The sequence below is a fragment of the Chondrus crispus genome, genomic scaffold (genome assembly GCF_000350225.1).
Source record: "Chondrus crispus Stackhouse genomic scaffold, scaffold_65, whole genome shotgun sequence".
In the NCBI taxonomy this organism is placed as follows: Eukaryota; Rhodophyta; class Florideophyceae; order Gigartinales; family Gigartinaceae; genus Chondrus; species Chondrus crispus.
Window position 1 is genome coordinate 325747 of NW_005178601.1, and position 9771 is coordinate 335517.

The 9771-nt window shown below is 48.4% G+C and overlaps 2 protein-coding genes; both read left to right on the forward strand.

The window, feature by feature from the left end:
* The first annotated feature begins 6091 nt into the window (after positions 1 to 6091).
* On the forward strand, positions 6092 to 6369 carry CHC_T00007197001 (hypothetical protein). XM_005710670.1 is given in 2 exon segments: positions 6092 to 6271; positions 6272 to 6369. 1 exon segment carries the CDS (start codon positions 6092 to 6094, stop codon positions 6269 to 6271), a length of 180 nt encoding a protein of 59 aa, XP_005710727.1. The 3' UTR covers positions 6272 to 6369.
* Positions 6370 to 7708: 1339 nt separating this feature from the next.
* Positions 7709 to 9358, forward strand: CHC_T00007198001 (hypothetical protein). The gene has a single exon (XM_005710671.1). It carries the CDS (start codon positions 7709 to 7711, stop codon positions 9356 to 9358), a length of 1650 nt encoding a protein of 549 aa, XP_005710728.1.
* The last annotated feature ends 413 nt before the right edge of the window (positions 9359 to 9771 follow it).

Below are 9771 nucleotides of genomic sequence, written 5' to 3' on the forward strand. Positions count from 1 at the left end.
ACTCAAAATGGCAATACTGTACATGAGCACAGTACAGTACCTGCCCCGTCCCTGAAGCGCCCCCTGGCCCCCCTGTGCATACTTCGAGAAAATTCTCATTTTGAGTTTTGAGTACCTTTTTTCGGGGGTTCGAAACTCATTATGAGTTTCGAGTCCCTTTTTTTTGGTACTCGAAACTCATTATGAGTTTCGAACCCCTTTTTTTTGGTACTCGAAACTCAAAATGAGTTTCGAGCCCCTTTTTTTGGTACTCGAAACTCAAAATGGCGATACTGTACATGCGCACAGTACAGTACCTGCCCCGCCCCTGAAAGGGCCCGGCGCATGATTCGAGGCCATTCTCATTTTTAGTTTCGAGTCCCCTGCTTTGCTTTTTTGGTAAACTCATAATGAGAGTACATCATCTGTCCTTCATTTGTATAATCCACGCACAGTGTTATTTGCGTTTGCTTTTGGACCAAAAATAAGCCAGGATAGCTGCCGTGGGTCGGGACCCCGTGGGTGATGTGGTTTGTAACTTATATACCTGTACCTTTGATCATTAATGAACCGTTGTTGCTGGGTTGAATGCCCCAAAGAGAACGGTATGGCATACCCCCACGCACCCCGTACCCACGCAGAGGGGTAGAGTGGGCCTTTCTTTGATCTAGACCATTTTGAAGCCGTTAACCTTTTCGAGCCCGAGCTATAACTCTTGCTTACTCTTAACTCTTGACTGTAGAATATACAATTCCTGTACTCGCTTGTAACGTTACTTTTTTGTGGTTCTTCGTCGAGTGTAGCCTTTTCATTGAGACCATTTTAGTGTGGTGTTTGTTTACCAAAACTGTGTAGAGTCAGAGAAGCTTTGTACGTCAATCCCTATCTTCAGAAAAGTATAGTCTCACTGATTTGTAAAGTCGCATTTTGCAGATCGAACAGGATGAGCAGTACCAATTACGCAACAGTGGATGAGCTAGAGGAAGTCATTGATCTAACTCATCCACAGACGTCCCAAAGTGAAGACCAGAGAGTCTCCTCTTTCCCTTCTGATGTTGGAACTCCTATACTGACATCGTCATGTCATGATAAGTCACAAATTACTTCGGTCATGGACGTGAAGGAGACCAAGTGGCTCCCAAAGACTTCTGTTATTGGGATTATGAGAGAGTCTGCGTCTGTCATGTACCATGTTTGTTCAAGAATGATGGCAGAGAGCCTGCAATCTCATAATTCTCTCGTTATTTCCATGCTTGAAACAAGTGAAGATGGCGTTCTGCATGTAATCCGCGGTCAGACAAGCAGTCAGGTTTTAAATCAATTGGTTTATCGCTTCAAGGCTAACGGAAATTGGGATGGGCGCGTTCCATTTCTGGAAAGCAGCGAAATCATGCAGAAGCGGAGATACAAGTGCCTCGGAGTGAAGCATTGTGCGCTGGTACCATCTTCATTTAGCGGGAGAAGCCATGGAAATAGTGAAACGTTTGAGCAGCTTCTTTCCGAACAGAGGGAGAGGAAGGATGGTAGCGCTTCTGCGAAGCATACCGCTAAGCGTTTGGCAAGGACTTTGTTTTTGTCGGTACAAAAAAAGTCAACAGTGCGGGTGGGTATTGTCAATACATCAGGACTCCAACTGCATCACAAGGAGCTCCAGGGGTAGTGAAAAAATGTCGAGGAGTCCCTAAATTAAGGAAAAACAGATCCACTGGAGAATATTTCCTTGGTTGTTCTGGTTTTCGAAAGGGAGATGGGGATAAACGGTCTAGCATCGAAGGTTGGGCGTCGCGGAAGCACTCATCTCAATCTCTACATGCGTTGACAGATGAGGCTCTGGTTGAATTGCAAGAGATGTTACATAGCGGGAGAGTCGCAGACTGCAGCAAAGAGGACTGTATGTTCTTCCTCAGCAAGGGAAAGAGAACTGCTCAATGTCCGGATCACGGAACATCTCTTATCGAGACTGGGGCTTGCCCTGTAAAATTAATCCTCATGCAACCGGTCGGTCAGGTGTCGTGCGATACCGCGGTCTACAAAAGAGGTGATATATTGCGAGGACTGCCTCGAGAACAAAACACAATTTGTTTTGCCTACTTTCAAGGAATACACAACCATCCCCCGCCACCCCCGCCTGTATCCTCTTTCGCGAAAGATACTCTTATTGTTGAAGAAGCTCGCAAGTCGAGAGGAGCCCCCGCAGCCCACATCAAATTGGAGGTTCAGAAGAAACTATTGCATAGCTTTGGAGCTAGAGGTTCCGGGGTTTCTGTAAGTGACCACAGAATTTACGATATCTGCACGGCAATGCAATCTGGCGCAAAAGAAAGAGAAAGCATTGGAACTTTGTTTGAAATGGCAGCGGATGAGAGAAACGAATATGTGAGAGAAGCCAGAACTGTGGAAAAAGGAGGAGCGGTGGTTCTTTTAGCAACTAATTCAATGATCGCAAAAGGAGCGACGTCATCTAGCTTTGCCGGAGATGCGACCTTCAAGACATTGGAAAATGACGTTTCTATGGTGAAGGTTGTCATGTCGACAAAAGAAAGTTTCAAGCCATTTCGATTGTCGGCTAAAGTTTCGTGGTATTTATACAATGTTGTAGCACAAGCTCATCCCGGCCTATCAGGAACGAAGGGAATTGTCGTCGCCAGATTCATGATGAACCGACTTACGCGTGATTCGTACTGTATGGGATGGAAACTGTTCCTGGATCACATGCAGACATACTGGAGAAGAGCTGTGAGTGCGCCGCAAAGTTTATGCTTAATACGCGTACCATACGTGTTCAATGTAGACCAATGCGGGATCCGGTGCATCGAAATCAGGTCAATAACTACTGACTTCGATGCCGCCGAAATAGAAGGAATTGCCCTGGCCCTTCAATCGACAATCGGAGGTTCAGCACGTATGCATGTGGAAAACATCATGATTGGTTGTACTGTTCATTTTGACAGGGATGCAAGGCGACGAGCGGCCCGACTACCGGTGAATATCAGAGATGTGTTCTATAGAACGATGATGAAAATGCGCAACTGCAGAAGCGTTATGGAGGCAAACGAGGCTCTGGACTACGTCAGATCGCTGGACAGGTCTTGGGCAGATTGGGTACTAAAATATCCCTTCAAGACGTTGGCAATTACAGCGTTTTCAAATATGGCTGATCAAAATTTCCGCACTGGATTTCAGGACACAAACATCGTTGAGAGCCAAAATAGGAGAGGACATCACATCTGTGGCGTGCAGATTAATCCAGCCATTGCCGCCAAACGACTCGAAGATCTCGACAACATTTCAGTCGAGGAATCGCTTGGATTGGATAGCGGGGTTGGCGCGTACAACATCCTTCGCAAGCGACAGCGGTTTGACTCTTTGGTTGCCCCATCTGGATCGAAATCTCCGCAGAAAAAACAGAAGAGATCCAAGTTTCTTGGTAATATCCCAGGCAGTTCCGAAAGAAAAATTAAAGCCTCCGTATCTCGTTCAGACACGAAGCATAAAAGTCGGAACACAATGAAGGGAGACTTGTTGGAAATGAAAATGATTCAGAAGAATGTAGCTGAGGCAATGAACGAAATTGTCGAAGAAGCTTCAGCTGTACAGATGGAAAAGCTTACCGATCTGACAATGAAAGTTGAAAATGCGTTATCAGCATTTGATGCCCGAATTGAGATTCTGAGTTGCCTGAAGGAAGTAACACAGGATCTTCTCCTGCGCAAAGTTATCTCGACGTTGTTCTTGAAAATTAAAACGAGTGGCGACGATATCAAGAATGCTCAAGGCTTGGAAAAGAATGATTCTGCCGTAAACTGTATTGATGTTGATGCTTCTGATAGAGATCTCTGAGTAGGCACGAAAGTAAAATGGTATCGAGACTTATGTGTTGATGCTATCTGTGCTATCCTATTGAGTCCCATATTTCTTCTGAAGATCACTCAGCGACCTACGGACTTTGAAAAAGCGTATAGTCCTGTTAAAAGACTGACTAAACTACCACTTCGAGTATGGAACGCCCTGTTTCATGGGTCCTATACTCATGAATTGAGTAAGCCACCTGTTTTAAGGGTCGATGTTTGCATTTGTCCTTTGCTGAGGTGGTTAATGTTAAGTGAGCAGCAGGCAAATGTTAACTTGTTTACGGAATATGTAGTGTCAACCTCATTTTGAATATTGAATGGTTAATGTTAAGTGAGCAGCAGGCAAATGTTAACTTGTTTACGGAATATGTAGTGTCAACCTCATTTTGAATATTGAATACCTTTTTGTGGGGGTTCGAAACTCATAATGAGTTTTGGGTCCCTTTTCGGCCTTCCAAATCTCATAATGAGTTTTGGGTCCTTTTTGGAGTTTCAATACACATGAAGAGAGCACAGTATGTATGTCGCCACGATCAAGCGTCTTTGCCATAGAAAAACACTCACTATCTTGAAGTCGCATTAAGTATATTAAAGTTTGCAGGATGTTGCCTTCTCATTTGCGCTTTATTACTAAGTAATTTAATCTCATTAGCGCAGCGTAATCCGTGACAGCTTCACCAATGGTAGAGAACTGGACTTTACAGATCGAACTCATGAGAATTGTTAAAAATTCATCTATTTGTATGATTTACCAAGATTGTATCGATTTTTCACTACCGAAAACAGTCCAGTTTATATCATCCAGAAGATCAAGTGCGGTACATAGGTAATATAGAGTGTCCATGCGCATGCAGCAGTGGAAATGGTATTCTCATATTGATTTGCCCAGTAGCGGGAACATGTTTACTAGAAAATTAGACGGGTGGTCAATGTTTACCCAGTGGCAAGTAAATGTTTACTAGAAAATTGGACGGTTGGTCAATGTTTACCCAGTGGCAAGTAAATGTTTACTTGTTGATCGGGGGTCAATTTTTACCCCGTGGAAAGTAAATGTTTACTTGTTGGCAAGTAAATATTTACTTGTTGACGGATATTTGGACTGGACAGGCGGAGTGCTGTGATAGGTTTTTACCCCGTGGAAAGTAAATGTTTACTTGTTGGCAAGTAAATGTTTACTTGTTGACGGATATTTGGACTGGACAGGCGGAGTGCTGTGATAGGTTGCAATACTTTGAGTTTTTCAAGAAATTCAATGGCTTCTTTTGCCCCTACTGTAATTGAGTTTATTGTGCAGTGGTGGCGCGCGAAGCTGGAGGTGCTACGTGTTTCCAGAGTACTCACAGAGTACTCGAGAGAGAGGCTACGCCGGCACAGCGTACGGATGGAGACCAGAGGTGGATGTCGCAAATTAGTGTCGTCGGCACAGGCGCGTGGAAATGGGTCCTGTTGTTTGGAGTAACGACCTCGGTGCTCGTCCCTGCTGCAGTAGTAACGGTCCTGAGATCAAGCCAATGTGAGATCAAGCCGGAGTGAGGTCAAGCCAACCTGCAATAACATTTAAAGTTTATGCAGCGATACAGTTCTCCTGACTCTACCACGCATCACGTAAACTCCCCCACACCTCCGTGTTGCGCCGCTGCCGCACCTCCTTTGATCCCAGTATGTACACCAACCAGACGACGCCACCGACAACAGACCAATCTCCCCACGTTGAAAGTGTAAGAGCATTTCCAACGCGCAATTCTGCGTTGCATAGAATTAATTTTGGAACACTAACGCGAAATTCTGTGCATTTCCAAGATCGTATTGGACGATTTCTGATTCTATGCCCGCTCCTATACTGTAGATCTGAAAACGATCTACAGTATATATATATAGCTCAGATAGAATTCCCTATAGAATGCCACGTGGACGGCGTGTCCGCTGCCCTTCCAATGTTTTCCCGCAAACTTCAGTTCCTCTTGGCGGAAAGGCGACTGCAGAACGGTCGGGAGAGCTTTTGCGCGGGTCCATGTCTGTCACTCAGTCAAGCTAGCGGCTGGAAGCCGCGCCAGACACCTCGCGTTCTAGTCGGCGCGGGCGCACCCTGCGCCACAACTGCAAGCGGAGATCGGCGGACACCAGGTGGCAGACACAACACGGTGCCTCTCCCGGGCAGTACGTCTATGCCGTGCTCAGACAGCCAGGCGGTGAAAGTCGCGAGGGTAGAGGGGATGCGTGTGGGGATGAGGGAGGTGTTGTACGGGGGACGCTGATTGGAGATGCTGTGTTTGGGGAAAGAGTTTGTGCAGTTCGTGGAGAGGGGGTTTGGGGGAAGACCAGAGAGGATCGTCGACCAAGCTTCGGAGAGCGGTGAGCAGGGGAAGGATAGTCAGACAAAAGTCTCAAGGCAGGCGGCGGGCGACGCCGCGCGCGTTGGCAATGTGAATCTGCTGCAATAGAAACGCAAACTGGCGTTGGGGTTGACGCGGTTAGAATAAGCGTGAATAGATTGACTACACGTCACATACTGTAAATCTATTGGAACAACCGGCGAATTGTAAGCTTACACGTTTCAGTTCTATCCCGCTATAGAACCGCGGCGGTGGCGATGCTCTTAGCGCAATAGGAACTGTATAAAGATCCTTTCAGATTTGTCGCAAATCATTGCTGCTCCATCAACTCCAAAGAAAGCGAGGTGCGAGACCGTGATTTTATCGACGCCTGTTGCGATAACCAAGGTTTCCAATGATACCTTCAACCTTCTGCGTTCTTTAAGTTACGACGTTATCACACCGCTGTACGGCAGTTCCCTAGCGATGTGGCCATCGATTGATTTTGCTTTCATGAGGGAGCGAGATGGCTCTTGCCCTAGGAGATATATAACGAAGAAGCGTGATTTATTGTGTCTAAGGTTGCAGTTCCAACTTCTTCGGGCGGTTAGTTTGGGATGACGTGTGGGGCTTTTGACTACTAGTGTTTGGATACTGTACCGGGAGCAGAAGTCGTTTTTTTGATGATTGTCTCGCTACCCTTGTCGCTGCAGCCCCCTTAAAATGATACCCTGTACCACGAACGAACTGTACATTCACTGTTGTCGCTGTGTGCATCAAGTCCTACAGCACAGAGTTGTGCTACGACTGGAACGAATTCATGGCCTTGTAAGACGTTTTCCCTGGGCCAATCCTAGTCTTAAAAGTGTCGCAAGTTCTAAACTCCCCGAGTGCTTGGTTGCTCTATTCAGGTGACCAAGGCGTTGCAGCGGAAACCCATTTGTGAAACGACGAGATGGTGCGGCGGACACGTGCATGTCGGTGTTTTAGTGTGGCCGAAAAAGAGAGCCTGGGTATGGGAAACGGAACCTTTGATGAGATCAAGAGATGTGCACGTTGGCACAATCGGCGGCGGCAACGATGACGTCGAACATGTGGTACTATCGTACACGCATGGCGGCGCACTGTAAATACGCCCAGGCGTCCATTCTGGACATTCAAAAGAGATCTCGAGTGCCCAGACGTCCATGCTGCGCATTCCGAAGAGATCTCGAGTCCTCTTGCTTGGCCGACGGCCGTCATACTGTACACATCCGCGACTACGCGGCTACTGTACATGAGAGCGGCGCATTGTTGCCGTGTTCAGACTCTATGCTAGCGAGCTGTCTCAGAGTTAATGCACACCAGCAGTAAGAACACCGCTCTCCCACACCGCGCCCGTAAGAGGTGTATCCCGTCTCATGCCCCCGGGCAAGCTGTCCATATCTCCCCAACAAACCGCACTTCCTTGCTTCACATTTCCAACCGCCCTCTGTTTCGAACATAAAGACAACACTTTTTAACCATCCACTTCCTCCTCCCCAGGTTTTAATCCATCCTTCTCGTTCGCCTCTCCGTCTCGCAGCTATGACTCTCCTCCAGGAGTTGAATGCCACGCCCGACTTTAGCTTTTCTACAGTCCAAACGTCCAGCGACATCATCAACGCCCTCATCATATCACTGCTCACTGTTTTCGTTATCTCCAACATCCTGTCAGTCACTTCCAAGCTCATCTTCAGCTCTCGCGAAAAAAGCTTCGAGTACCTCTCCTGGGTCCGTTCCTTTATCTTTGTCAACAGCGACGACCCCATCCGCATTTTCTCCTGGATTTGGCACAGGTACTCATACAAGGAGAAGGGCTGCACACGTTACAGGAACGAAATCCAACTCCGCAGGCTTCTCCTCCCCCTTCTGGCGAGGCTCTTCATTTTGGTTACTGCCATCACATCTGTTGCCATCTCCATCCCGAGTGAAAAGCGTCTGAGTGGGTGTGAGAAGGGCGACTTTCGAATCCACATGGACCCTAACGTTCGAAAGCCAGCTCCGGATTTAAATAGGGTTTGCGCCGACATTCCGCTGACAACTACACTAGGCGAAGTCAGATCTCGTGTGTCGTACTGCTCTTGCTTGGTGGACTTTGGATCTAACGTCCCTGTATCGGAAGGCGAAGGCGGAATAGTTACAATCACCACAGAGTCGGGTCAACTATGGACCGCATTGGTGAGTAAGAACAAGACAGCGGCGAGTGCGTTCTACATCCAGTGGGTCAAGAACAGACGGCAAAGAGACAATGACAAATCGCTCCTCTTCACAAATGTTGAAAAGATCGACTCTGATGATCATCTCCAAGTCATTGCCAACGCACTCCGTTCAGAGACAGTACAGCAGTGCACAGCCAAAGGTACTTCTGACAAGTTACCGTCAGAGGACAACAGCCTTATAGCGAAAGCGCAGATATTGGATTGCGATTTTGATCCCCTCAGTCTCATAGCAAGGGTCCAAGCGTATGTCACAGGCTCATTGACTTTGAACAAGCTTCGTCGTGGCGAAATGGACAATCGGTTGGAGTTGAATCCCCTCACCGACGAAGTGCGTGAAACGGCGGCATGTCCAATTGACGTTGTTGTAAGTCGCCCGATCGTCAACATCCTCCCGCTCGCCCTCATGCTCGTCTTGTGGGGTATCATCAACGTACTCGTTAGCATTTACACATCCAGGCGCGGAAACGCTTTCGACATGGGCTTCCATATCATCAAGGAAGCACTGGGGCACGACACGACTTCCAACCCTCTGGAAGAAAACTCGAATCGCGGAGAGGCGATGGAACTGCCCTTGCGCAAATGGCGCTGCGGCGCTGGTGCTGCGCATGAAGGCTTCATCGGGCGAGATGGAGATGTCCCAGTGCAGGGCTTTGACTCCTTTACAAACGTGTGTGGTTGCACGCAAGTGGTGACGGAGATAGAAGCAGCGAGTGCGCTGCCAGACTCCGCGCCTGGCACGATGGCTCCGGCCGACGAGCTGTGGCGTGGGGATGTGCATCCGCGGTTGCAAGGACAGGCGTCGACTTTATCATCGGCGGCCCCGACTGACAACTTTGCATCGCAGACGGCCGCGGTGAGCAGCTCGTGGTCTGCGTCCGGGCTGCCGCAGCGGTTGCCCCAACCGGGACCAGCTTTTATGACGCTGCCTCCAGCCATGCAACATTCAACAGAGTCGGGGCGGCCGGGGCAGGAGTAGCCAAGGTGCCGACTTCGTGCTTTGGCACCACCGGCTCAACATGATAATCAATGTCATGAGAGCCATATACACACACGTAGCACACGTACAACAGCGATCAACTCACCACGATCGCCGCCGGCCTACGGATCGCTACCATCCCTACATAAGGTAGATAGAGACGCGATCACAGTAAACCGAGCGATCGATCTTGCATCACAGCTTATGGACCCTAACCACGCACCACTACAAGACGATCATCTCGTATACCGACCACCCGGACGACATCAGGACAACGAGAGCACGGCACCACGACGCCCCGTTGCCCCAACCCCACAAGCTCCGCCAGCAAGCGTAGAGCCAACACAACCCGCTCCGACCACACCCGTAGAGCCACAACACCAAGCTCCGATCACCCCCGTAGAGCCAACACA

Bases quoted from the DNA above. Each gene is read 5' to 3' on its own strand.
- CHC_T00007197001 (XM_005710670.1), top strand. From the start codon at position 6,092: ATGCTGTGTTTGGGGAAAGAGTTTGTGCAGTTCGTGGAGAGGGGGTTT.
- CHC_T00007198001 (XM_005710671.1), top strand. From the start codon at position 7,709: ATGACTCTCCTCCAGGAGTTGAATGCCACGCCCGACTTTAGCTTTTCT.